The 25,315-nt window shown below is 42.1% G+C and overlaps 1 protein-coding gene across 1 annotated transcript; it reads right to left on the minus strand.

The window, feature by feature from the left end:
* Positions 1-7,645: 7,645 nt before the first annotated feature.
* Positions 7,646-10,254, minus strand: LOC126219129 (aquaporin AQPcic-like). Its single transcript, XM_049942139.1, has 4 exons — positions 10,203-10,254; positions 9,901-10,100; positions 8,312-8,455; positions 7,646-7,882 (listed from the first exon to the last, which is right to left on the minus strand). Exons 1-4 carry the CDS (start codon positions 10,252-10,254, stop codon positions 7,646-7,648), a joined length of 633 nt encoding a protein of 210 aa, XP_049798096.1.
* Between the last annotated feature and the right edge of the window lie 15,061 nt (positions 10,255-25,315).

The raw sequence follows: 25,315 nt of genomic DNA on the forward strand, positions 1-25,315 counted from the left end.
AGACATAACGTATCAAACATCGCTTCAATAGCTTGTCAACTTTACATGAAACTAGTTTGTTAGTCATAAATTAGTTTCGTACTTAATAACAGGAAACTCTTACCTTTGACGTGATTAACTTTCTATTGAGATATAACAATAGCAATATCGATTTTATATGTTGGTGCATGTAAACTGTACTTGCATCAAAAGTAATTGCAGTGGTTATATAAAAACACAAGCAATCAACTAATTTTTATTACTTATAAAATTCAGTTTACAGTTTGTTAGAGTACGGATGGACTACACAATGGACTAATAGAGAGATGTGTCGTTCTAATTACGTGCAAAAACAAAGGGTAGGCGTCGGCTCAGTTTCTCTCACTTTCCATTAGTTATTCTCTACCAGTCCTATAAATACTGACGGCAAGCGTATCATCTCCTACCTTGTCTATTTACTGTACCAAAAAGATCCCAACTGTAGTTTTGGTAGAGCGCAACTCGAAGTGTAGCCCACGACACGAGAATACCCATAATTTAGTTATCCAGTATTTGAGAATGACAACATTTAGACACTTGCAACAAACCACACAATTTCCAACTCCTAAGCTTATCCCTCATTACCTTTATCCAGTTCAGTTCATGGATTAAGACTGCCACATGAAGCATGTTTTAATTTATTACCTCTTTACTACTAACTACGCGCAACATTTCGTAGAAGTACCCACGTATAATGCTGAATACTTAGAAACCTATATCGTTTTAAGGTACATAGCCCAGGAGACATGACACCACTGTCACAGATGCATGAGAAACTGACGCATTGCACATGACGTTTTAACTTTACATTTTACTACTAACTGTATTCATAACATGTTGCAGACATACCACCGGATGTACGTGCAAAAATATGTCATTGTACTGAATAAACATTAAGATGCGGGAAAAGCTGCAGGGTGACGTTCGTTAGATGTACAGGTGAAATATATGTACGAACAGTCGCAAAATACCATTAAAGTTCTTTGAAATATATTTTACATGTGCATATGCTGGAAAAGCCACACGTAGAAAGCTCATCGTAAACGGCTGTAAGGATTTCAGTCAAACTGGTACATATATTAATTAGTCTGGAAAGAAACACTGTAGGAGTAACAACCAAGCCTATTGGGGGTGAGTATTACTGCATGGAGAGCGAAGGGAGGACTAGGGGAAAGGAGGATACAGGAAATAGGGGAAGAGGCACGTGGAGAGATGGGGGGGGGGGGACATGACAAGCAGGAGGAAAAACAGAAGGGAAGAAGAATGTACAGAGACAAGGGCGAGGAGGAGATTGACAAAAATTGAATGAGGAAGATGAACAGGGAGGAAATGGGTAAAGAATGGGGAGTTGAGGTGGGAAGAGAGGAGGCTGTCGAGGTCGAAAGATGTTTAATGAGGTGATTAATAGAAAACTGGAATAAATACACACCTAGGCAATGCTGTGTGAATAAACCTGGTAGCACTGCAAAATTATTCCAAGTGCAAGTATTCACAGTCTCGTAATACCGGTATTATCAGCCCTGACTAGCTCTACTCTTAAGTGACTACCACTCGCCGAAATTATTTTAAGTTTCGACAGAAGCCAGATATTCTGAGTCAGTTCTGAACAGCCACATTGAAGGACAATGTTTTTTCATCTACCTTTGCGAAATCTAACTCTACGAAATCGCATGAATACATCACTCTCCAAAGAATTACAAATCTTTGTAATTCAGCAACGTCCAGACGACTGCCAAAAAAGGCGCTTATTACTAGTCGACTGAACCTGGAATTTCTACGAATTTACGTCGTTCAGCAAGTGAGAGATTACAGCAGTGTGAAATTAAACTTTTGATTTATGTATGCTATCTTAGGACTGGATAGTTTCAGAAGTCGCGCGTGAAACTTGTCTAAATTTTCATTGCAACTGCAGTAAATTACTGCCATCCCTAAAAATTTTACGTACTCATTACTGGAAAGTAGACTTCCACGTTCCTGCAACAGTTTCACGGAGCCAGATCAACAGAACCACGACGATGCGTGATCTACAAGAAGGGCTCAGCTTTAGGATGCGAGCTAACAGAACTTTGTTCGTGTTAACCTGACGGCTCAACGTCCTCCTTCAGGACCCACGCGAAATGCGAAGTTGTTACAATTAGCCCCACCCCCACGTCTGCATGTAAATAGCCTTGTATGTTCACTGTGATTATTCGCTATAAACATTGAAGAGAACTACTTACCTTCCAATAGCTAATTTTCAGTTAGATGCGTGGTGGGTAGACCTAGAGACCTTTCACAACCTTTGATGGCAAGTAAGTGTAAAGTGCTGCTCTGAGAAATTTGTAGAGCGTTTGTTTCTTTTTAAAGTTCATGAACAGTACAGTGAACGAGCTTCGTCCATAGAAATCTATTAACGTATCACCTGTTGATTTCGGTCATCCAGTACGGTCGCAGGTTCAAATCCTGCCTCGGGCATGGATGTGTGTGATGTCCTTAGGTTAGTTATGTTTAAGTAGTTCTAAGTTCTAGGGGACTGATGACCTTAGAAGTTAAGTCCAATAGCGCTCAGAGCCATTTCAGTCATCCTGAGTTAAACAGCCAAGATTGTTTCAGTACAGTAGCCGCCAAGCCAGCAAGTCGACAGCAGACCGCAGGTAATAGGTCACTTGACAACGACCTAATGTGTTCCACTGCCTCTTGTTGGGCAGGTATCGCAATTTAAGTTGTTTACTGACGCTTAACGAGAAGTAAGACGCTACAAGTATGCAAGTTACAATACAACCAACACTATCCCATACTTTCAGTTATTACAGAAAACTCAGGGCTTTTAAGTACGACGCATAGTATGCTCTACCGTTGTGCAGTGAAAGACATGGCTTGACTGGGCTGGCGACCGCTAAATCATTTCTTTTTAGATTGCTGTGTAGGCACTATGTGAAGCCTACTGTACATGTGAAATCCGCCTCGGTCATAGGTGAATGGTAATCGTGACAGTCTAGACGACCCTGGTTCAGATCCCGGCACTGCCAGTAACTTTTTCCCTTGGTGGGAGGGCTAGAACGGTGTCCACTCAGCCTCGTGATGCCAGTTGAGGAGCCACTTTCGAAGTAGTGGCGCCAAGCTCTGCAAAGACGGCCACGGCCGAGATCAGTGTGGTAGCTCCACGCCCCTTTACAATACATTGAAATAACGCCACTGGCTAATGCCAGAATTGGCCAGTACGGTCTCGACTGGCCAAGTTTACCTTACTGTATGTGTGACGTACTATCGCTTAACTAGAGCGTTCCGTCAATATTTTCACGATCGATTTAACTGGAGTTGCGTGTGGCATTTCACGAAATTGTATCGTGTTAATTCGAATTATTTGGGAATGAACTAGGCCGCCTCCAGTTGTTGGCTAGGGCATTTCACAAAATGCCACGTACGTGGGTGTGTACTGCGCACAGTGGACCCCACTCCATTGATGCGTCACGTCATTGCAGGAATTTTGGGCTTGTTCAGCCATACTTTAAACTATTGCTGAGGCGACACCTATATAAGTTGTTCCCGGAGATTATATATGTAGTGTGTGCGCGCGCGCTTCAAATATCAACGACTCATTGAGCGTTGTTAGTAAGATCAAATTTGACTAACGTGTCATACGTTTATGTCTTTCAGTATTTAGGATTATTTTCTTATTTGTATGGTTGTGGAGTGAAATGCAAATTTAAATGCCCTAACTGGACCTTTTAGAGCGAGCGAGCGAGCGCGCCTGCCTTAACACGTCGGTAGCCAGGACGTGTTGAGATTAGCACCCACGACACAAGCTTACGTCGTAATGAAGTAACTGAAGTGGAAATGATGTTTCAACCTATAGTAGCAAGGGCGGAGAACCACGGAAATTATTGAACTAGTGATACGCTAATGATTTAAATTTGTCTTATCCCAGACACGCAGAAAATTTTACTGAAGTAGCGCCCTCTGGAAAAGAATTGTTAAACTGCCCAGCTGAAGTACGGTATGTACCTGAAACTTAACTGCACTTTAAGAAAAATATTCACGTATGTTTTATGAACACGAAAAGGGATGTTGTGCCCAAGTACTGTGATTTCGAAGGGTCGGTTGAGACATTTTTCTTGTCCCTTTCCCTTCTTTTAAATTCTAGCTTTAAGAGCATCTAATTCCACTTGTCAGCAGATACTAGTTTTCGACATGCTGAATTTATTGAACGTGGGCAACATTTAAAAATACACTGGAGCATAAAATCTCAGTACATTGTAAATGTTTCACATTAAAATTTTACATCCATTATATGCCCTTGCCACGCCTAGCGAAATAGGCGAGTTCTAGTATGCATTCTCTTAACATCAGGCTTAATTAGGTTTACACACTCGTCCACAAAGTTCAGGCAGAAATTGGACAATGCCATGTTGTCAAGAGCATTACATTGTTGTTCCCTGCTTATACATTCCGTTCCGCTACCCCTGAGGCCACGCCAGAAGCTTGGCCTGGAGAAGCCCTACTCTCTGATGCATCCACAGGCTCTTCTGGTCTGAAGTATTGGTAGACGATACCGGCAGCAACACCGCCTACGCACGGTCCCACCCAGTACACCTGCAAAAGACGGTCGAACCAATACTAAGCAAAGCTTTGGCAACTCAATGCATTTCACATTTTTCATTTGATACATACCCAATGGTTTGTCCAAGATTCAGTAACGAAAGCAGGTCCGAAAGAGCGAGCCGGATTCATACCAGCACCAGTATACTGCATCTGCGAAAAATGAAGGTCATTTAGTCTTGCACGATACCTCATGCTTCCGCGTTACATTTTGATCCATCTGAATAGTGATGTACAGCTTATTGAATTTTAGGCCGTCCTTTGTCATTTACAGGTGCTTCCTGTGGCTGCTTTCTCAGCTACCATCAGGGTTTGCTTTACTGATCTACGAAGTGAATTTTCTATCGTTGTCAATTTCTGGGTAGTGTTCTACGAAACCGTAACTTCAACTGATACATCGCGAAGTGGTTTTATCTTCCCGAGACCTAAGTTATGAACGCGAGCACACATCTTAACTCCGTGTTATCGAGTTTGCGACGATACTTTCACGTTTAGTCGGGCATATACTTAACCTAAATGATTCACTTCTTTCATTGTAGCAGTGTGTGTGTGTGAAGATCACTTTACCACTCATAAGATGACTGGGGTCAGTGTCTGGACAAGGTCGAGCCATAAGCTTTCTATAGGGCACTAGCCCACATTCCAAATTTAAATCCATTTGCACAGTCAAACACTTAGGTCAATTACTGTTATACGAGGTTAGACCAAGAAGTAGCGCTCTATCAAGTTTAGTGATTGAGACAACAGCGGAATCGGTACAGATTATAGCCTTAACTGTCCTCCACACACCTCCCTTTTTTGCACTGTCGCCGATGCATTCGTGCCTACCTGCGACATTACTGAACCAAGCCTTGCTTTTTCTTATGTTTAAGCTGTTAAGTTCACGCAAGTCATTTGGTATTTAACAGCGTATGTTGCTTTCTTAAGACCTAACAGTCAAATTGGCTGTAGTTTGCAAGATTCACCACTGACCAGTTTCATTTTACGATCGTATGATGCGAAGAACGACGTTTGGGGGCGTGCGTTATTGGCTCCCTAAGGTTCTGAACTGTGGTTCCACAAGCGTCGCTGTTTATCGTGAACTCGAAAGCGTATTTCTTGTTTATCATTACCAGCAAGTCTTCGATCCCCATCTAATGAATGGGTGCCGGTAGCGTGCGGAATGTCCGAAGTTTTTCACCAAACGCCACATATTGTCCATGTGCTTTACAGCGTACCCACACTAACATCTTTGAATTCCGGTCAGGAAGGACCCCGTGTTATTCGAAGCTTGTTCTGATACCTATGATCAACTGGACAAAATTTGTACAAACGCATGGTGAATTTTTAACGGTCGTGTTGGGAACAATTCAGGCTGTGGTATGCACTAACTTCGCTGCTGTATTTTTACTGAAATTTTTTGAACACAGGAGGAGTTATTGTTTGTCCACCACTGAATTCAGACCTGAAGGGCTCCATCAGCAATATGATAAAATTGTGTTGCTGCATCGTATTATAGATTTTCAGGTAAGAAACCAAGCTAAGGAAAAACACTTGTTAAATCCAGAGAAAAGAACGGGTTTTGTGGACTGGCCAGAAGTAGCCGGAAGTCTCTTCGGCCCGCTCCCATTCCTTTGAACGACCCTGATTCTCCACTTAGCTTGCCTTCGCTGTTGGGTAGCCACTATCAGGCTTGGGTATTCACTTCGAAGATCTTAAATGTAGCGTGCGAAGAAGGAAGTGCCTTATATTGACATTTACCGGATGGTAGTGTACCGCGATGACCACGTCCTAACCCCGCCGTGAGAACTACTCATCCCAGAAGTTTTGTTTACCGTCCGCATACCCAACAGGCACTTCACATGCTTAAGAATAACCATATCTACAGCTTTAGTTATGGGCAGTTCTTGCCTAAAACCGAAAGGTAAATTACTGACTAGCTGTGTCATTATGCAATTCGAAATTGGAAGGTGGTAACCCAAGACCCAGTTTCAAAACGCTGAAAAAATGTCTACTCATGACGCCAAATTAGGACGGATTATGTAAGGTGGGGTAGGGGCACTATGGAACTTCACTACATGGCGCTGTACGACGCAGAATTTGTTAAACAGAAGACACGGGGTACACACCTGTGAGACGCTCGGTATGACTGTCCATGCGAGATGACGCGCTGCCGGTGAAAGTGTTTTGCAAGAACGGTGACTCAGATCTGCTCAAGTTCCTGACACTTAAGGATAGGAAAAAAAAAAATGGGCGCTGGCCCAATGAGAAGTGTCTGGAGGAAAGTATAATTTCGTTAAGACAGGTTTTATTGAAGGAAGAGAGCAAGTGGTCCGACTTCAGCACATGTTGCCACAGCATTACATGAGGGAGTGCTAATATGTAGTGCACGGCAATTTACTTTAGTTGTGAGGACTACAGAAAATTCTGCGGAAACTTCCAGCATTGCTCTCCAAAATTGATCATGTTCAGGAGTTGCTTCATGTTTACCTTCCAGCAAGGCAAACGTTTCGTCTAGCATTTCTTGGCAACATCGAACATACGAAGCCTATTTTTCCATCTTCGAGGACACGTCACTACGCAGAATTGCGGAATATGTGCCATTCAAATTCTGCTCTTACATCAACCGGTGCCGTGGTGGATGGGCCTACCTGACAGTGCCTTAACTTATGCCGAACTTGTGCAATCACACACATTGCCGTTGGTTTTTATGCGCAACTCACGGTGGCCGTGGTACTACCCACCCTGCTATCATACCCTGTGTAACCACAGATCGTAGTTGTGAGGGACCGTTAACACTTTTTGCGCTGTGTGTCGCTTATGAAACTTAATTCTTCCTTAAAACCCAACCGATGCAATACGTTAATTATTAATTTCCTGAACTAGATGCGTTGGTAAAAACGCGAGTTTTGAATATTTAGGGACGTATCAATATATTTACCAAGTTAATGAAATTGGTGTGCCGACTTGTACGCTGCCTATTCTCCACCTAGGTCGCTTAAATCAGGCACCTCGACAACAAAGTCTACGGCTGTATTAGCACAGTCATTGAAATTCAGTGCACCCAGGATCAGGGTCCTTGGGCCCCTGGGAAACATACCGCGAACAAGTGGCAGGCTGTTATAGACATGCCGACAGTGAAGGGTCCTGCTGCTGCCGCCGCCGCCCCCCCTGTGACAGCGCTGTACACGGCCATCACGAGCACGAATGATATGACCATCTCCACGAAGCAGCCCTGCGTCGGCGTCACGTGCCGATTCAAGGCTGTAACGCCCAGCGTTGCGACCGTCTCGTTGGGTGTCAGGGCCTGCAACAACAACCACAACATAAGGCTGCCAAGGTACCTTCCATCTCACCGGTACTATATTTAATTGCCTTTAAAACCATTGTGGGAAGAGCAATCAAATTTACTGCAATTAACACAGCTGGCCAAAGTTTGTAGTCCCTCTTTACTAATATGGCTGTCTTTCAGTTCTTCGACTACGAAGATTTGAAAGCCTTAGTCGCTGCTCTGACATACAGTTGCTATACAACTTTGCGTTCTGTGCTATTTGCTGCTTTAAGGCGTCATTCTTTGGCAACTAGTTGCCATGTACATTTGTCAGATTATAACTCGTCAAAATTACAGACATCTGTTTACTGAATCTTCTACTGCACAGGTTTGAAACCATGTCCTTTTTTACCATTTAAATTGTTAGAACGAAATAACCACTTCAACAGGCGCAGCTACGAGTACCTGGAGCACGAATGAGCCAGCGGTGGCGCCCACACACTGCGCCGTCACGTACAGCAGAGCCTTCAGCGGGCCCAGGAAGCCGCCCACCACCAGGCCCACAGTCACTGCCGGGTTCACGTGAGCGCCGCTTACGTAGCCCAGCGTCTGAAGGCAAACATTTGGTTAATCACATTCATCATCTACTTCCACATACAAATATTTCGGTGTAACTACCTTGAGAGTAAGCCGAGTGGAAATGGCTACGTTTAAGTTCGTCATATTCATACAATGCCTCTTCACTCGTTTATTGGATATCCCAGGTGCCAAACCGTACAGAATTTTTTCGAAAATTGCCTTAGGAAGAAGTGCATCGTCTTCGTACCAAGACGTGCTTACCTCTTATGTTACCAGTTTGAGTCATGTGTAGTCGCTTTCGTTGACTTTTCTACCCGTGAAGAACCTAATCCTTTGTTTCTCTACCAGATTTATCACAAATGAAATCGTGTCTCAGTATTAATGGTACTTCCGACAAAAACTGTTCCGCTGTTTTGCCGCAAATGGATATTGCGACTGCTCATCTGTTTAGTAATTTTAGTTTGCGAACAACGAATTCCATATAAATTTAAGCAACCGATTGTTGAATCGGTCGGTTTGAAACCTGTCATCGCGCTATTTGTGCGAATAGCGTTTTTAGTAGCCAATTGCCGCGTGCTCTTTAGGAGAACTTTTAGCATTGGCACGTTGAACCTATTTGTTCGAGTGACACTGATCATTGCTTCTACTCTCCACCTGTATTCAGACACACGCTCAACGGCACCTTTCTAGCCATTCCTGTAGCGGATGTGTGAAATGCTTGAGAGCAAGGGGGAAAGTTACTGACCAGGCATTAAGCTATTCTGACACAGAACTGCATTAAGAAAGGTCAACACGAGTGAGCCTGACGAGTTAAGATGCTGACATTTAATTATCTCATCAAATTTTCGTTTCCTAGGGACTGAACGGTTCAATACTGTGCACAGGCGAGCACCTCTAGTTGCTACCGCCATACACAACCTTCACCATATTTAAGCAAAGAGAATCATTAGAGCGTTTATTTTCACATTGTAATTGTAAAGTCACTGCAAATCCTATCTTGTCCCGCATCTTATAACCAGTTTAAGACCATTGTCAATGCCGTGGACATCATGCGCATAATACGGATCACAACGTCTTTGCCGCGAACTTAGTAATACTGACGTAACTGAAGTGGCTGGCCTTAACCGTAATATGGAGTGAATGTTTTACTTTCTACAGCCGTTACATGACCTGCGAGCTTCCACATCTTGTCTGATGTATTTTCCACGAACGAGACACTTAGAAAGCACAGACAGCCAGCACACACCGTCTTCTTACTGCACTTTGCGCCCCTACTATCGATGTACGCCGCTGAAAGAGCGGCCCCAACACGCCATGACCATGTACTTTTCGTCAGTAGCAGTTTAATCTACCTGAATGCCATTTGCAATACGCAGCTCACTGCACTTGGGCTATTATTTCCCCCACGCTACTGGAAAGCTGAACGAGTGACCATTTCTTGCTCTCTAGAATGCGACCATTATTGCGATACCTACCTGCACGATGCATGCGACAGTAAGTCCAAATGTCAGGGCCACCTGAACAGTCGTCGGCTGGTAGCCTTCTGACCACGCCGTTGTAGTCGAGCCACACCCGACGACCACTAGCAGGGACGTGCCGAGGAGCTCAGCAGCCAGCTGTACCACCACTGTTTTCCAGGGCTTCATCTCGTCTAACCTCATCAGGTCCAGGACGCCTAGAACATAAGCACAGTGTCACTTCAGAGACATGGCATTGCAAGTTTCAAGAATCGAGGTGAATTTGCAATGGTCTTGTGGAAACACTAGGTAAACCGTACTGTCCGCCGCTTCAACGGCTGTCACGGTGAGGCACCCTCCGTCCTCAACCATGCCGTTTCTTCAAACTGAGCTGCCACCTGTTTTCATACTGCAACTGTCGCAGCTCTATACTATGTCTCCTACCTACAAATTAAGACGGCGCCCCTATTCAAACGCAAGGAGTATTTACAGGCTTTATCACGGTAATAAATTGTAGTTCCTCTTGGGCTAGAGTTCCTCTATCTACATTATCCTCTCATACACCTTTTACTTAATCTCGTTTCGTATCTTTTCCCCTTGTGTCAAAGAAGCACAGTATGCGCAATCGTTTTGTATTTCGTTTCAAAATGTCATTTGTGCCTCGTCTGCGGCATATACATCCTGTTTATGTTTGCTGCTTACCTGAACTAGCGAGCGAGTTCGTTTCCTGTGCGGTCAGTAAGCTGTTTACACACACCAACTGCGAGGAACTAGCTTCTCACCCCTCTGAAGAAATTTTAGCTAACATGGGAAAGGAAAATAAATTAGAACATAGTCATTTCAGACGCAGAAAGTCAAGAACTAACCTTTACGCTCTAAGGTTAAGGGTCCGAACCCTTTCATAAGGTTTATTAATGCAACCTTTGCAGGGTGGCGCAGGAGGAATGAATGACATTATGATCATTTGAAGCAAAACCTGGGAAACAAGCTGCATAATGCACACCTTAAGGGCTGTTCATACCTGTTCAGTAGAAGCGATTTGTGCCGGTAGCTATGATCTACCTCTGAATGTGTATTTTAACTGCAATTTCTTCAAATCACTGATCTCAATGTTGACCCTTTCTCCTAGGACACATTGTCTACCAGACCTGTGTGACATGCTACTAAAGAAAGTGACATGCTTCATCAACGTATTCATTAATGGTAAACCTGAGCTGCGTTTTTACACGTCTGTTACGACCCGTTTCGTTTCTTTGATTATCTACAGGTTGCCAAGCTGTGCTGACGTCAGGAACTAGATGGTCTGATATGTAATGTTGCAGATACCATCGACGTCACTTCAGCCCAATTTGGCAACCGGGATGTACTCTACGAAATTAAACTGGTTTTATCGAATGAGGATTAATACAGCCGAGGTTGGTTTTAATCAATCACTAGCAGTGAGCTCAACATGATCAACATTAAGCTATGCTCCGTTCTCACATTGGGACTTTATCATGACGTACGAAGCTGTACAATGAAGATTTAAGCCGCGAAGCCTCGTTAATTCTATCTAAATTAAAAGACGGCTGAAATGTTTTACCAATACGTGGCGTGACGGAATCGCTCATTCCAACAATAGTGGATATGTAAAAACTAAAAAAACATCCGAGTGTTGGTGGTGACGATCATGTCTCGTCTGTCTTATAGTAACGAGAAAATTTAACTCCCAATCTTTCAGAGACTGCTTCGAGGTAATCGTAAATTGGGATGTTACATCGCGCATTTTAGCAGACATGGGACGGCGGTCAGCAGCTTTTTCCATGGGGTTTTACGGGTTACTTGTGGCCGCAAAAGCGAGAAGTTGTACATGTGTGATAGACCGACGCACCCTTACATTGCCAAACTGACCTGGCATATTTTGATAAACTTAAGCCTTGATACTGGACTCGAGCGTTTGTTACTTCTTCCTAGCCTTTATTTCAAAACACAGGTTTTCTGAGGACACAATCTGAAGTTCCCTCAAAGCAGACGATCAAGTATTTTCAATTTTTACCTTTTCGTAAAGGAAAAACTTCCATCACAACTTTAAATTTGATTTTCTATTTCAGATAATTTTCGTCGTTAAATTTCTGAAAGAAAATGAAACATGTTATCTTAACTGCCGATTACGTATCAAAATTAAATAACGGTGACCTGTCGTTATAAATTTATAGAAATGTACGCGGTAAAGACATGATTAACTGTGGGACTATACGTTTATGACGTTTCGAGTCAAGGACCTTTTAGTGCAGGCAGATAAAGCTAAATCCGAAGACGAAGTTCAGAAATAACATGCTGAAACACCTCTAGTACATGTTTTTAAACTGTACCACCTGACAACGCGCTTATCTCTATTTTAATTTATTCCTCGTATGTTCGTAATGTTTTCTACCGTACAGCGCGTAGAAATTATCGATTAGTGTTATGACCGTAACCACGGTCATCTTGACTTACCTGGTCGGAACCCACGGAAGTTTTCGCTGTGGGATTTAACGAGTGGAGTAGGAAGAGGTTGATTCCCACCACTATTTTGAAACAGTGGTAGCCTAATGTCTTCGTTCCGTTTCCGAAATAGTAACGTTTAGTGGCTATTTCCCCACCCCATCACAGTACTGACAAAGCCGCTATCTGGTCAATCGCTTACAGAAAAGAGTAAATATGAAGCCAGCAACATGGAGCTGCTTTATCGAAGCAGCTGCCGCACGAGGTTGCGTGACTTAGCATGCAACGTGTCTACGCTATACGCTCTGCGTAATCCCATGTAGCTTCACCATTCCTAGCCCATTATGGCATCCGCCGCACAGTTTTAAGCTGCGAAGAAGCTTCACTGTCAATGCTCATCACGGACCTGCAGGACGGGAAGGTAATGGATTAATGAGCAACAGCCGTCTGAGAAATTACGAAGCACTGACGTGGCAGTCTCGACTCAGTTTGTACCATTCGCGAGCAGCCATTCGTTTCTAGCGTTTAGTCTGACGGCCACTTAATGTCTCGGGTGCAGCACCAAGGAATAAATTTAGGGAAAAGAGCTCGCTCTTATTTAACTGCCGTAATACATGCTACAATGACCATGGTGATTTTCTCCTGCTTACCCCTTGCAAGACAAATAGGTGAATAAGCTCGAGCAACATCAGTACATGTACGGCAGCAACGACATCGACGGTTTACGAACCAAGTTACTCAAAACTTATTAGAACGTAACATTTCTCCTAGCTGCATACAGAGTTAACCCACACCGATAGTACTGAGAACTCGTGACTAGTTTTTTTTATAGTTATGCTAATAGCTAAGCCGGAAGACAAAATACCTGGGTCGTCTGCAATATGCAACAGAACGAGGGGAAACGGGTGGTGTGCATTCTTAAGTAAATTACGTGTTTGATACGCCCACCTTACTTCATTTTTGATGTTTTAGGTGTTGACATAGCTACAGATGTTGATGACAAAATTTTGTTACTTTGGGAGGATGGAAATGCTATTGAAAATTTTCTGCATTTTTTTACTCTCGTGTGGGAAATTTTTCAGCCAGTTTGGTTCAAAACCATACAGTGGTCATGGAAAATTTGTTTATTTCAGTTCCTCCACACTTTAGTTAATACATTGGTTCCAAAAGTATTTCCCGAAAATACTGCTAAGTTGAAAATTAGAGCTTACATGGGGGCTTACTAGAAATTGTTCTCCCGTGAACCAATTTCTCTCTAACAAGGGAAGAGGAGAACGGCAGTGATGCACAAGGTGGCCACCACCTAACTGACTAAGCGTGTTATACTGAATGGTCACCCATCTCTGAACTACGCTGGGAGGTTCTAGCACCCAACTCACCCCGAAATTCAAAATCGATTACCAAATTTGTACCGAACAGATAAAGCGACCCAATAAACTACTCGTATATTGTGGAATTATTTACGCAAATGAAGTGAAACTCCTAAGCCGACGTAGCCATTATGTTAAAATGGTAGGAGAGTTTATTTAGAAACTTTTAGCTTCTAGTGATTAAGTTTCTGAAGTAAATCTATTTGACAGCTACAGAATAGTGCACTACAGTCTGCAACTACGCGGATGCGTTCAGTTACTGCTTCTTACGTAGCCTTAGCTCCCTGCTTCCCTATACAGCATTGACCCGACACCTCAATCCGTTGCAACGAAAGTTTGCGAACGGTGATGACAAAATCGTCATGAATAAAGCTGAATGATATCACTAAAAACTCGAAATTTGATCGTTATGCGTTCCTCTATCTACCATGAAATCTTACCTTTTATAAGGTAACTTGTTTAATTACTACTGGATCTTGAAGCATCCAGCGTCAAAAACTAGAAACGACGTGGAAGGTACGCGAACACATCGACGTTTACAAATTCAGACAATTAAAAACAAGCCTAAACTGTGTTAAATTTTAAAGCTATCGGTACTATACACATACAATAGCTCTTCCAACTTACATTGCGGAGTAAATGGATGCTCAAGTGCAAACAGACACATGGCTGTGAGACTCCACAGTATCAACAAAAACGGCGCTGTTAGCAGACTCGCACTACAAAGGGTCACGGTGGCTAGTCTCACATAAACCTCTAGTAGACCAAACACTGTCGCAGCAAAGACGGCACACTTCAAGACAGCAGTCACCGAAGAACATGCTACACTACAGTCTCTGTCCAATTTATGTATCACAATTTCTTTATTTTTTGACATAACATCACGTCTGCAGTACTTAAGACATTACGATAATCTTACAGAGATACTGTAACACTTCAAGGAATTTAGTTTTAAAGTCATTCTTTATTAGTTTACTTTTCCGTGTACCAATCAGATGTGTAGCCTTCGAATTTGAACATTTTAATTAACAGTAGAATCTGGGAACAACTCCTCGTCCAGCGATAGCGTACAAAATTCTAGAAAAATAACATCATATGATTTAACAAACTTGCATTGAATGGTCGAACTGAACTTAACGTTGATGGCATCTAGGCAGTAACATCAAGACACAACGTGTCAATTGTTCTTTCGACACTGCTTGTGGTTCTGTGTATAACATCTGATAGAGGAGAAAGAGTGGACGGCTATTTTTTGGAATTTTATGGTAACGTCGGACACCGTACTGACTACATTTGTCTGTTGTCAGTTTGCTTTTGCAAAGCGTGGAAAACTTAAGCAACTACCACGAACGTTGCATTGTTCTCTACACCCTCGTCTTTACAGCTTCTTCCTTAGCTGTGAATTAAGTTTAATCCAAAGTGTCCTTGGCTGATGCCAATGAAACCGTTTGTTCTGCAGATGTTACTGACAGCAGAATTGATTTATATTCTTGGCAGGAGTCTAACACCTAGGATTGTTTTACTCTAACCTCAGCACGTACACCCAAAGTAACATTGATATGTAACACAAATATGTCACTTCACTTCTTATCAGTAGTCCACCCGCACATTTCGTTCCATTACAACTCTATTACTCATATCTTCACTTGGCCACTCAGCCATGGGAAAAGCAGATAAATCCCACGTGAAAATTAAAATCACTTTTGGAGAAAAGAAAAGAAGCTACACGAATATCAAGGGCGCAGATGGGAAACCAGTAGTAAGCAAAGAAGGGAAAGCTGAGAAGCGGAAGGAGTATATAGAAGGACAGTCCAAGGAAAAATTACTTGAAGGCAATATTATGAAAAGAAAAGAGAACCTAGATGAAGATGAGAAAGGATGTAAAATACTGCGAGAAGAATATGGCAGGCTACTGAAAGAGCTAAGTTGCAACAAGGCCCTGGGGTAGACGACATTCACTCAGAAATACATTTATTCTTGGGTGAGCCAGCCATAACAGAACTAATCCACCTCGTATGCATGGTGTAGGAGACAAGCGAAATATCCTTAGGCTTCAAGAAGAATGTAATAATTCCATTTCCAAAGAAAGCAGCTGTAGGTAGATGTGAATATTATAGCACTACCAGTTTAATACGTCATGGTTGCAAAATATTGACACAAATTGTTTACAGAAGAATGGAAAAGCTGGTAGAAGCAGACATCAGGAAGATCAGTTTGGATTCCAGAGAAATGTACTAACACGCGAGGTTATACTGAACCTACGACTTCGGTTAGAAGATAGCTTTTGTATATTTGGAGAAATATTTCCATAATGTCGACTGCAATACGCTCTCCTAAATTATGAGGGTAGCAAGCGTAAAATACAGGGATCGAAAGAATATATACGAGTTGTACAGAAACCAGAACCCAGTTATGTGTCGAGGTGCAAGAAAGAATGCAGTGGTTGGGAAGGGAGTGACACAAGGTTGTAGCTTGGGTGATTCAGTCTGTACACTGAGCAAGCAGTAAATGAAACAAAAGAAAAAGTTGGAGAAGGATCTAAGGTTCAGGGAGCAAAAATAAAAAAAATGTGGACTATCACTGGCAAGAAAAGCGTTTCTGAAGAAGAGGAAGTTGTTAACGTAGGCTATAGATTAAGTGTTAGGAATCCCTTTGTGAAGGTGCTTGTATGGAGTGCAGCCTTGTACGGAAGTGAAACGTGGACGATAAACATTTCAGTCAAGAATAAAACAGAAGCTTTTGGAATGTGGTGCTATAGAAGAACTCTGCCGATTAGACTGGTGTATTATGCAACCAATGATGCAGTGCTAAATAGAACTGGGCAGAAAAGTAATTACTGACGTACCTTGAGCAAAGGCAGGGATCGGTTGTAGGATTCTCAAACATAAAACATACTGTGATCATCAATTTAGTATTGGAGTAAGGCGTGAAGGGTGAAAATCGTAAAGGGAGACCAATAGATGAATACGGCAAGCGAGTTCTAAAGGATGTTCGTTGTAAGCTTGAACAGGATCGAGTAGCGTGGAAAGATGCATAAAACGAGTCTTCGGACTGAAGACCACAATAACAAACAATCTTTATAATCCCAATCTATCCTTTATGCCTGCGATTCCTTCATGTTAGTGCTGTGAAGTGAAATCATTCTTCCTCATTTTAATTACTACCAACGATATTTGTGTTTGAAAATACATCTAATGGTTTTTAGCACATTAAATGTACAAATGTACATTTTAACAGGTAAAGCAGACGCATAGATATTTTACCATTCTAAAATTGTTTTCGTATATTTTCGTAAATGCTCTCTGCTGATAAACCGCAATTGTATCGCTGCCATTCCACTCCCGTTCTTACGGGTATGGGAATTAAATTACAGTCAAGGAAAAAATCTATAGTCAGTGTACTAATTACGGGAATTAAAAAGAATGCGTTCTTTCTGGGCTATAGGTGATGGCACTCTGAGGAATGTCACAGATTCAGATACGTTCCTCATTGCCTGTCCCAACACACAATAGCTCCCTCAATATGGTCGATAATCGGAAGAAATGTTTTTATATTACTTTCGAAAATGGAAATTCAGCATAATCGTTTCCCTTTTTTATACTAAACTGAAGATTAATTTTTAACCCCATAATACCGAATGTCGCGAATTTCCATCATACCAATGCTGTGCTAATAACTGGAAGGGTAACTGTTTTAGAGCGCCATTGCCTGTAGGTGTTGATTCAGCATGAAGCTACCAACGCATGTGACAAGTGCGACATTCTTCTAAGTGATTCGGGACCTCTAAAGCACCACGATTTTTATATTTCGTCTAGAAATTTATTCCATTTTTAAGTGATTAATTTTCCTTTTGACAACGAGGTCATTAGGACGGAGCACATACCTGGAATTGGAAGGAATCTGACTATGTCTTTTCCAAATGAACCGTTCTCACATTTGCCTTGAGTGATTCGAGCTAGCTGCTGGCCGGATGGGGACCTGAACAGCCACCCTTTCGAATTCGTGTCTAGTGTCATACCTCTATGCATCCTCGCTCGGTACAAACTAAAGACAAGTAAGAATGTTCGATAACTTATAAAACCTAACATTTGTTTTTTAGAATACCGTTTCCAAAACAGGGTCGTATAAGTTATCGAGTTTTGCAACGAATTTTACATTCTAGTGTAATCAGAATTGAAATATTTATTGCTTAAAGATTAAAATAGTGGGCTTTACCAACTCAGTTAATCGACTTCGTCCACAAAAGGTGACGATCTTCGTTGGCAAATAGTTTTAATTCGACAGATGGATTCACTATCTGAAATCGTCATCATCATCATCATCATCATCATCATCATCATCATCATTATCATCTACATCATGTTTTAGGCCCTTGGACCAGTTACAGTGATACAGCTCATTACCCAGAAGTTACACAGATCAGAAGTCACAAAATTTTGCTGAATAGTTTCCTGAGAAATGGTCTGATGCGTTCATAACTTCCGGCTAGTGTGACGTTACCCACCCTCCATAATTTGTAAGTATGGAACAAACGCTTTTATCTTCTACTGAACGAATGAATGAGCGATTCTTTTTTCTCAACTATTCTCCCTTTAAATAAGCAGTACTTTTTCCTTATCTTCGTATTTGGTGTAATCGAATCGTCACTTAAAAGGGAACACGCAGAAAATATTAAGGAGTTCAAACTTTTGTCAGATGCTTGCGAGATGATGAAGAAATATTATGAACTGCCTTGAAGCTTGGAACATTTTATTTCATAGGGAATTGTTTGACACAATATTTATGGCATTACACACATTCGTTCATCATATTGCACATTTTCCGTGTTTGTTCTAAAAACCACTTCCATGAATGGTCGATTCCATTCTGCTTCATTTATCAGCTTGTTTTATAGCCCATTTATTATCTCTCCGGTGTTCACGGGACGCTAATACCCACCAGGAAAACGATACGTTAATCCTACTTCGTTTGTGACGTCTCAGGATTAACTTCATATCTTTGTATTTATCATAAATATTTCTACGTTAAATGTCTAAAAGCAGCAGCGGGGCACCGTGATTATATTTTTGCATACGTTATTGAAATGTTTTACTACATGATATCAAATTTCTATGAAACTTGTGACCCGACGATCTCTTGTATTCTACCGTTAGTAGTGTTTCTCCCATTTCTTGCTTCATTCATCATTGTTCTCAAAATTATATCACTATTATGTAATTGCCGCTGTCAGGAAATAGGAAAGTCAGGATTTTATGTCCTGTCGACGAGGATGAAGAAGCAAACCGATCGCGTCCCTTTCGAAGGAGGTATCCGAGCCTTAGATGTAAGTGATGTTGGGTAAACTATACAAAAGTTAATTTTGTATTTCTTATTGACATTTTAACCCTATTCTTCACGAATATGAGCCATTTTCTGTCGAGAAGTGATATATGTACGTAAATTGTGAGCTATTTCATACTGATGATCTCGACAATGGTCCACCACTCCGTTCTTCAATTGCCCAAAAGTTACATACGGTTGAAGGAAACCATTCTGGGAAAGCACAGCCACAAGTACGAGGCGTAAACGTGTAGACTCACTGTGTTGTTTCGGGATCGTTAAAAAAAGCTAGTTTAACCCATAATTAAAAGCTGTGTCGAAAATATATATTTTCATTTGATAAAGCAATTCTCCAGATGATTAGTACGATTTCTCGTGTAAGATACGTGATCTATTGGTTATTAGCATGTACTGCTGGCAGAATCATTAGGAAGAATAGGGTAAATGTATCGAAGAGTGTGCAGTCCCAAAGGGAGCGCACCTCCTGACAGTTGACTAAAGCGATCAGCTCGCAATTGACGTAGTTGTGTTCAGAGTGGTATCAGAAAAGCCTCGCATAAGCTGTGTAAAGAAATCCTATCTTTCCGAAGTGAAACAGGTAAGAACTACTCTTCAGCATTCTTGATGTAATTCTGGTACTCTGTTGCATAATTATACACAGAATACACGAGCAACAGCCTTTAATTCCTAATTATATTTTGAAACTCTTTCTTGATATCTACCATACTGTGTCCAGATGTCTTGTAAATGTGACGTGTGCTGTCATCTGTTGACTTCCCTTGGAATCATTGTTTCAGTACGAAAGAGCGCGCATATAACGCCCCTAAAGAGTGCGTCCGTTCTCTTTAGGGTTGGTTGGTTGGTTGATTTTGGGATAGGTGACCAAACAGCAAGGTAATCGGTTCGATCGGATTAGGGAAGAGTGGAGAAGGAAGTTGGCCATGCCCTTTCAAAGGAACCATCCCGGCATTTGCCTGAAGCGGTTTAGGGAAATCACGGGAAACCTAAATCAGGATGGCCGACACGGGTTTGAATCTTCCTCTTCTCGAATGAGAGTCCAGTGTCCTAACCACTGCACCGCCTCGCTCGGTCTCTGTTTAGGGCACAACTGCAAATTTTTACCTCTTGAGTGCGTTGTGGAGTCCGAAGGATAGGTTTTGTTTCTGAATGACTTCAAATTAAGTGCGAAAATCGGACATGAAGCTCATCTAAACTGAAGAGCTGTTCCATGAAGCCAGACAACGAATTGAAAATGGAGACAGTAAACAAAGGTTGCCGCTGCTCTTGGTATGAAGGAGTCTGCTTTAAGGAAAAGACTGAAAGCAGTTAGTAGGGAACATAGATTCTGGCGTTTCCAGAAGACTGTATCCAGTGCATTCAGTGAATGAGATGGTGCCACGAGCAGTGCTCTTCATTTGAGGGTGATAATGCGTTCATTTGTGACATTTGCTAAATACGCACTCTTTCGGCATGTTTTGCTTACTCTTAAGCGCAGGTGAACGAAAGAGTGCGCATTCCCGTTTTTTGTATTTTTGAAAAGTTCGATAAAGGTATTACCTCTCTGCTGTTGTAGTTTTCTGAACATGTAGAGTTTTTATTCATTAATACAAACCTAAAATATTTTGTTTTCCTATTGATAATAACCCAGATAGTTAAGGTTATACCTCAACTGCGCATTCTGAAGTATGGTTCCCCTGTGTTTGAGTCAATATTATTCACAGTCTGTAGTTTATTTATTGTGTGCTACTCACTAAAGCTTAACACCCGCTGCAGCCAAAAACTTACTCACTTGTAAATGTATTGGGTGAGATATGAAATAAATTATTGTGTAAAAGACTTAAAGATCTTTGTAAGCTGAAAAACACGAGTCCCTGTCAGTTCAGATTTATTAAAGAGCTATCATAGATGAATGTATCTCTGTAATCTGCATATAATGACAGTTATTGCTGTCGCATACGGTAACAGATGGTGACTAGATGTGCTCCTTAATATTTTAACTATTCTGGGTAGGCGCGTATGACCCTAGTTGTTTTTGCGCTCTAAAACAAAACAAACCAACTATACTGGTCACAGTTTGTAGAAATTTCGTGACTACCTTTCCATTACACTTTGTGTTTCTGATAGTTTTCGTAGAGTTCTTTTCAATAAACCAGAATAGACAGGGACTCATGCCTTTCAGCTTGCAATGATCATTAAAAATACACTGAAGGCTCAAGAAACTGGTACACCTGCCTAATATCGTGTAGGTCCCCCGCGAGCAAGCCTTAGTGCCGCAACACAACGTGGCATAGACTCGACTAATGTCTGAAGTAGTGCTGGAGGAAACTGACACCATGAATCCTACGGGGATGGAGATATCTTCTGAACAGAACGTTGCAAGGCCTACCAGATATGTTCAATGATGTTCATGTCTGGGGAGTTTGGTGGCCAGCGGAAATGTTTAAACTCAGAAGAGTGTTCCTGAAGCCACTCTGTAGCCATTCTGGACGTGTGAGGTGTCGCATTGTCCTGCTCGAATTACCGAAGTCCGTCAGAATGCACAATGGTCATGAATGGACGCAGGTGATCAGACAGGATGCTTACATACGTGTCATCTGTCAGAGTCGTATCTAGACGTATCAGGGGTCCGATACCACTCCAACTGCACACGCCCCACAGCATTACAAAACCTCCACCACCTTGAACAGTCCCCTGCTGACATGCAGGATCCATGGAATCATGAGGTTGTCTACATACCCGTACACGTCCATCTGCTCCATACAATTTGAAACAAGACTCGTCCGACCAGGCAACATGTTCCCAGTCATCAACAGTCCAATGTCGTTGTTGGCGGGCCCAGGGAGGCGTAAAGTTTTGTGTCGTGCAGTCATCATGGGTACACGAGTAGGCCTTTGGCTCCAAAAGCCCATATTGATTATGTTTCGTTTAATGGTTCACACGCTGACTCTTCATTGAAATATGCAGCAATTTGCGGAAGGGCTGCACTTTTGTCACGTTGAAAGATTCTCTACAGTCGCCGTTGGTCCCGTTCTTGCAGGATAGTTTTCCGGCCGCAGCGATGACGGGTATTTGATGTTTTACCGGATTCCTGATATTTACGGTACACTCGTGAAATGGTCGTACGGGAAAATCTCCACTTCATCGCTACCTGGGAGATGCTGTCTCCCATAGCTCGTGCGCCGACTATAACACGTTCAAACTCACTCAAATCTTGTTAACCTGCCATTGTAGCAGCAGTAACCGATCTAACAATTGCGCCAGACACTTGTCTGGACCGTTGCGGACCGTAGCGCCGCATTTTGCCTGTTTACCCATTTCCGCATTTGAATACGTATGCTTATACCACTTTCTTTGGCTCTTCAGTGTATTGCACACTAATTTCTGGAAGACCTTACCCAGTGCATGCATACACTTACTGGTCTTAACGTTTTGATTACAGTGGATAGTCAGTCTTGGAGAGTGGAACACAATAAATGATCTGTGTACTGTGTACCATCTTCTGACTCAGTCATATTCTTCCTGGTGATACTACCAAAAGCGCATGCTAATAGTACATTGAGAAATTGAGAAATTGTACTAATCATTTGGAGACATTCATATATCAGATATCGAAAGAAACTGAATCGCAATCGTGAGAAAAAGTGTTAAAATCTCCACTCGGCAATCCTAATTTAGATTTTATGTGGCTTCCTACTAATTGTACTAATCATTTGGAGAACTGCTTTATAAAATGGAAATATAAATTTTGCACACAGCTTTAGATTATGGGTTAAACTAGCACTTTTTACTACCCTAGGAACAATATAGCGAGTATACGCCAGGTTCATCTGGATGTACGTTCCCATAATGAACTCTTTGCACGGTAAGTAACTTCTGCATAGTCGAAGGCTGGACAAGTGGACCATCGTTGAGGTCATCAGTATTCCACAGCTCAGAATTTACATTCATATATCAGGTATCGACAGAAATTGAATCGGAATCGTGAGAAATAGTGTTAAAGTCTCCACTCGGCATCCTAATTTAGATTTAATGTGGTTTCCTCAAATCCAAGTCTGAAGTTGCAAGATTTACTTTGAAAATGACACGGTCACTTTCCTTCCTCATACTTGTCAGATTCATGACTTCGTCCTCGATTGGAAGTTAAATCCTGATCTCCCTCCTTTGACAACAAGAAGCTTAAAACCGGTGGAAAGGCCTATACCTTTTCCGTAGCACAAAAAAGCGCTTTATAAATACATTTATAAGCATTATCCAATATCTAATGCTGCATTTAACCATTCACATAGAAAACTGACTAGGTTGATGATAAATATCCTTGTGGCAATACAAGTACTCAAGCTCACAGAATTTACATCTGCTCCTTAATGTCAAGAAAGGCCACGTCCGGAAATGGTGTCAAAAGTCTTGAGCTAGAGAGCGTATTTACAAACGACGGTACGTTTGATATCCTGCAAAACATCTTCAGGACGGTTGTTTTTTCCGTCAGGAACTTCACTCCAAGACCGTGTATGTGGCGACTGACAGTTGGTGATTGAGTACTAATAGTGTCACTCTGAGTTATTGTTGCACTGGTTCTTTCTTTTGTACTGTACGAAACTAACATACATATCCGTATCTAAACAGGTGAATCGTCAAAAATGGTTCAAATGGCTCTGAGCACTATGGGACTCAACTGCTGAGGTCATTAGTCCCCTAGAACTTAGAACTAGTTAAACCTAACTAACCTAAGGACATCACAAACATCCATGCCCGAGGCAGGATTCGAACCTGCGACCGTAGCGGTCTTGCGGTTCTAGACTGCAGCGCCTTTAACCGCACGGTGAATCGTCAGTAGCAGTAAGTGATAATTGACCCTAACAGAAACAGTATCAACAGTACTGCATATCCAGTTTAGTTTCCATCATAATATTTTAAAAACAGCTCTTAAATATAGTTAAGTGACGCATTTGTACATTGCTTAATAACTACGTACTAAATACCAGGAAGCCCCTGGATCATACACCTAGCAAACGTCTGTAAACTGTTCTGAAAGAATCGTTGACGGAGGTCATACCAACTAAGAATATAAGTTATGCAAAAATTAATAAAATATATACCGAGATAGGGTAGCTAGTGATAAAATAATTAGCTCGTATTCAGGGAAGGCTGGATCCAAGTATCTGCGCTCCCATTATGATCTAGGGTTTAGTGGTTCTCTAAAAGCATTTCTGGCGAAGTTCAGATATTTACTGTAAGAAATCCACAGCCGATCTCGATGTTTGTATAATATGAGCTTGCGTAGTATATCTCTGCCCGCCCGGTTGGCCGTCCAGTCTAACGCACGGCTTTCCGGGCGGGAAGGAGCGCCTGGTCCCCGGCACGAATCCGCACGGCGGATTTGTGTCGAGGTCCGTCACCGGCCAGTCTGTGGATGGCTTTTAGGCGGTTTTCCATCTGCCTCGGCGAATGCGGGCTGGTTCCCCTTATTTCGCCTCAGTTACACTATGTCGGCGATTGCTGCACAAACAAGTTCTCCACGTACGCGTACGCTACCGTTACTCTACCACGCACACATGGGGGTTATACTCGTCTGTTGTGAGACGTTCCCTGGAGGGTCCACCGGGGGCCGAACCCCACAGTAACCCTGGGTTCGGTGTGGGGCGGCGGAGGGGTGAAGTGGACTGCGGTCGTCGTCGTGGGGTTGTGGACCACTTCGGCTGCGGCGGCGATGGAGTCTCTCCGTCGTTTCTAGGTCCCCGGTTAACATACAATACAGTATATCTCTAATGACTTCGTCTTAACGAGATGTGAGAGTGGAACCTTCCTTAATTTAGAGAGTTAAAGGGAAAAGAATTTTGGGCTTTGAAGCCGATCAACTCTGTTTATGGTTAGAACCATTTAACTGTTGTACACCTGTCTAAGAGTTTCAAAAGAATACGGGTTAATTGAAAATACAATCTGCACCCAAGGCGGTGTTGAGATGTATCCAGAATGTAACTGTGGAATACTAATTTAAGCACAGCAGAGAGGAATGTGACCTACACTCTAATCAGCCCAGGTGAGTGAACTTCATAAAAGCAGAACTAGCGCGCTGAAATAGACACAGAGTCCGAATACTATTGTTTAACTTTTCCTTTGCTCTTAATTGCGCTAGCCTTGTGAGTGGTGTGCTTTAACTTAATAACGTAATGCCATTCTTGTTTTGCGATGGTATAAACATTCGACTCTTAGCATACAGGTAAAATTGGAATTAAAGAAAGGAGAGGATAAAATAATCGTATGCTAGCATTTCGTATACAGGC

The sequence above is a fragment of the Schistocerca nitens genome, unplaced genomic scaffold (assembly GCF_023898315.1).
Source record: "Schistocerca nitens isolate TAMUIC-IGC-003100 unplaced genomic scaffold, iqSchNite1.1 HiC_scaffold_161, whole genome shotgun sequence".
Lineage (NCBI taxonomy): Eukaryota > Metazoa > Arthropoda > Insecta > Orthoptera > Acrididae > Schistocerca > Schistocerca nitens.

Excerpts from the sequence above, each read along its gene's own strand:
- LOC126219129 (XM_049942139.1), bottom strand. The coding sequence starts at position 10,254 with ATGGTTGAGGACGGAGGGTGCCTCACCGTGACAGCCGTTGAAGCGGCG. Across the intron at positions 8,456-9,900 it reads CTGTCGCATGCATCGTGCAG|ACGCTGGGCTACGTAAGCGG; the intron begins GTAGGTATCGCA and ends GTTTGCCTTCAG. Across the intron at positions 7,883-8,311 it reads CTGGCTCATTCGTGCTCCAG|GCCCTGACACCCAACGAGAC; the intron begins GTACTCGTAGCT and ends TTGTTGTTGCAG.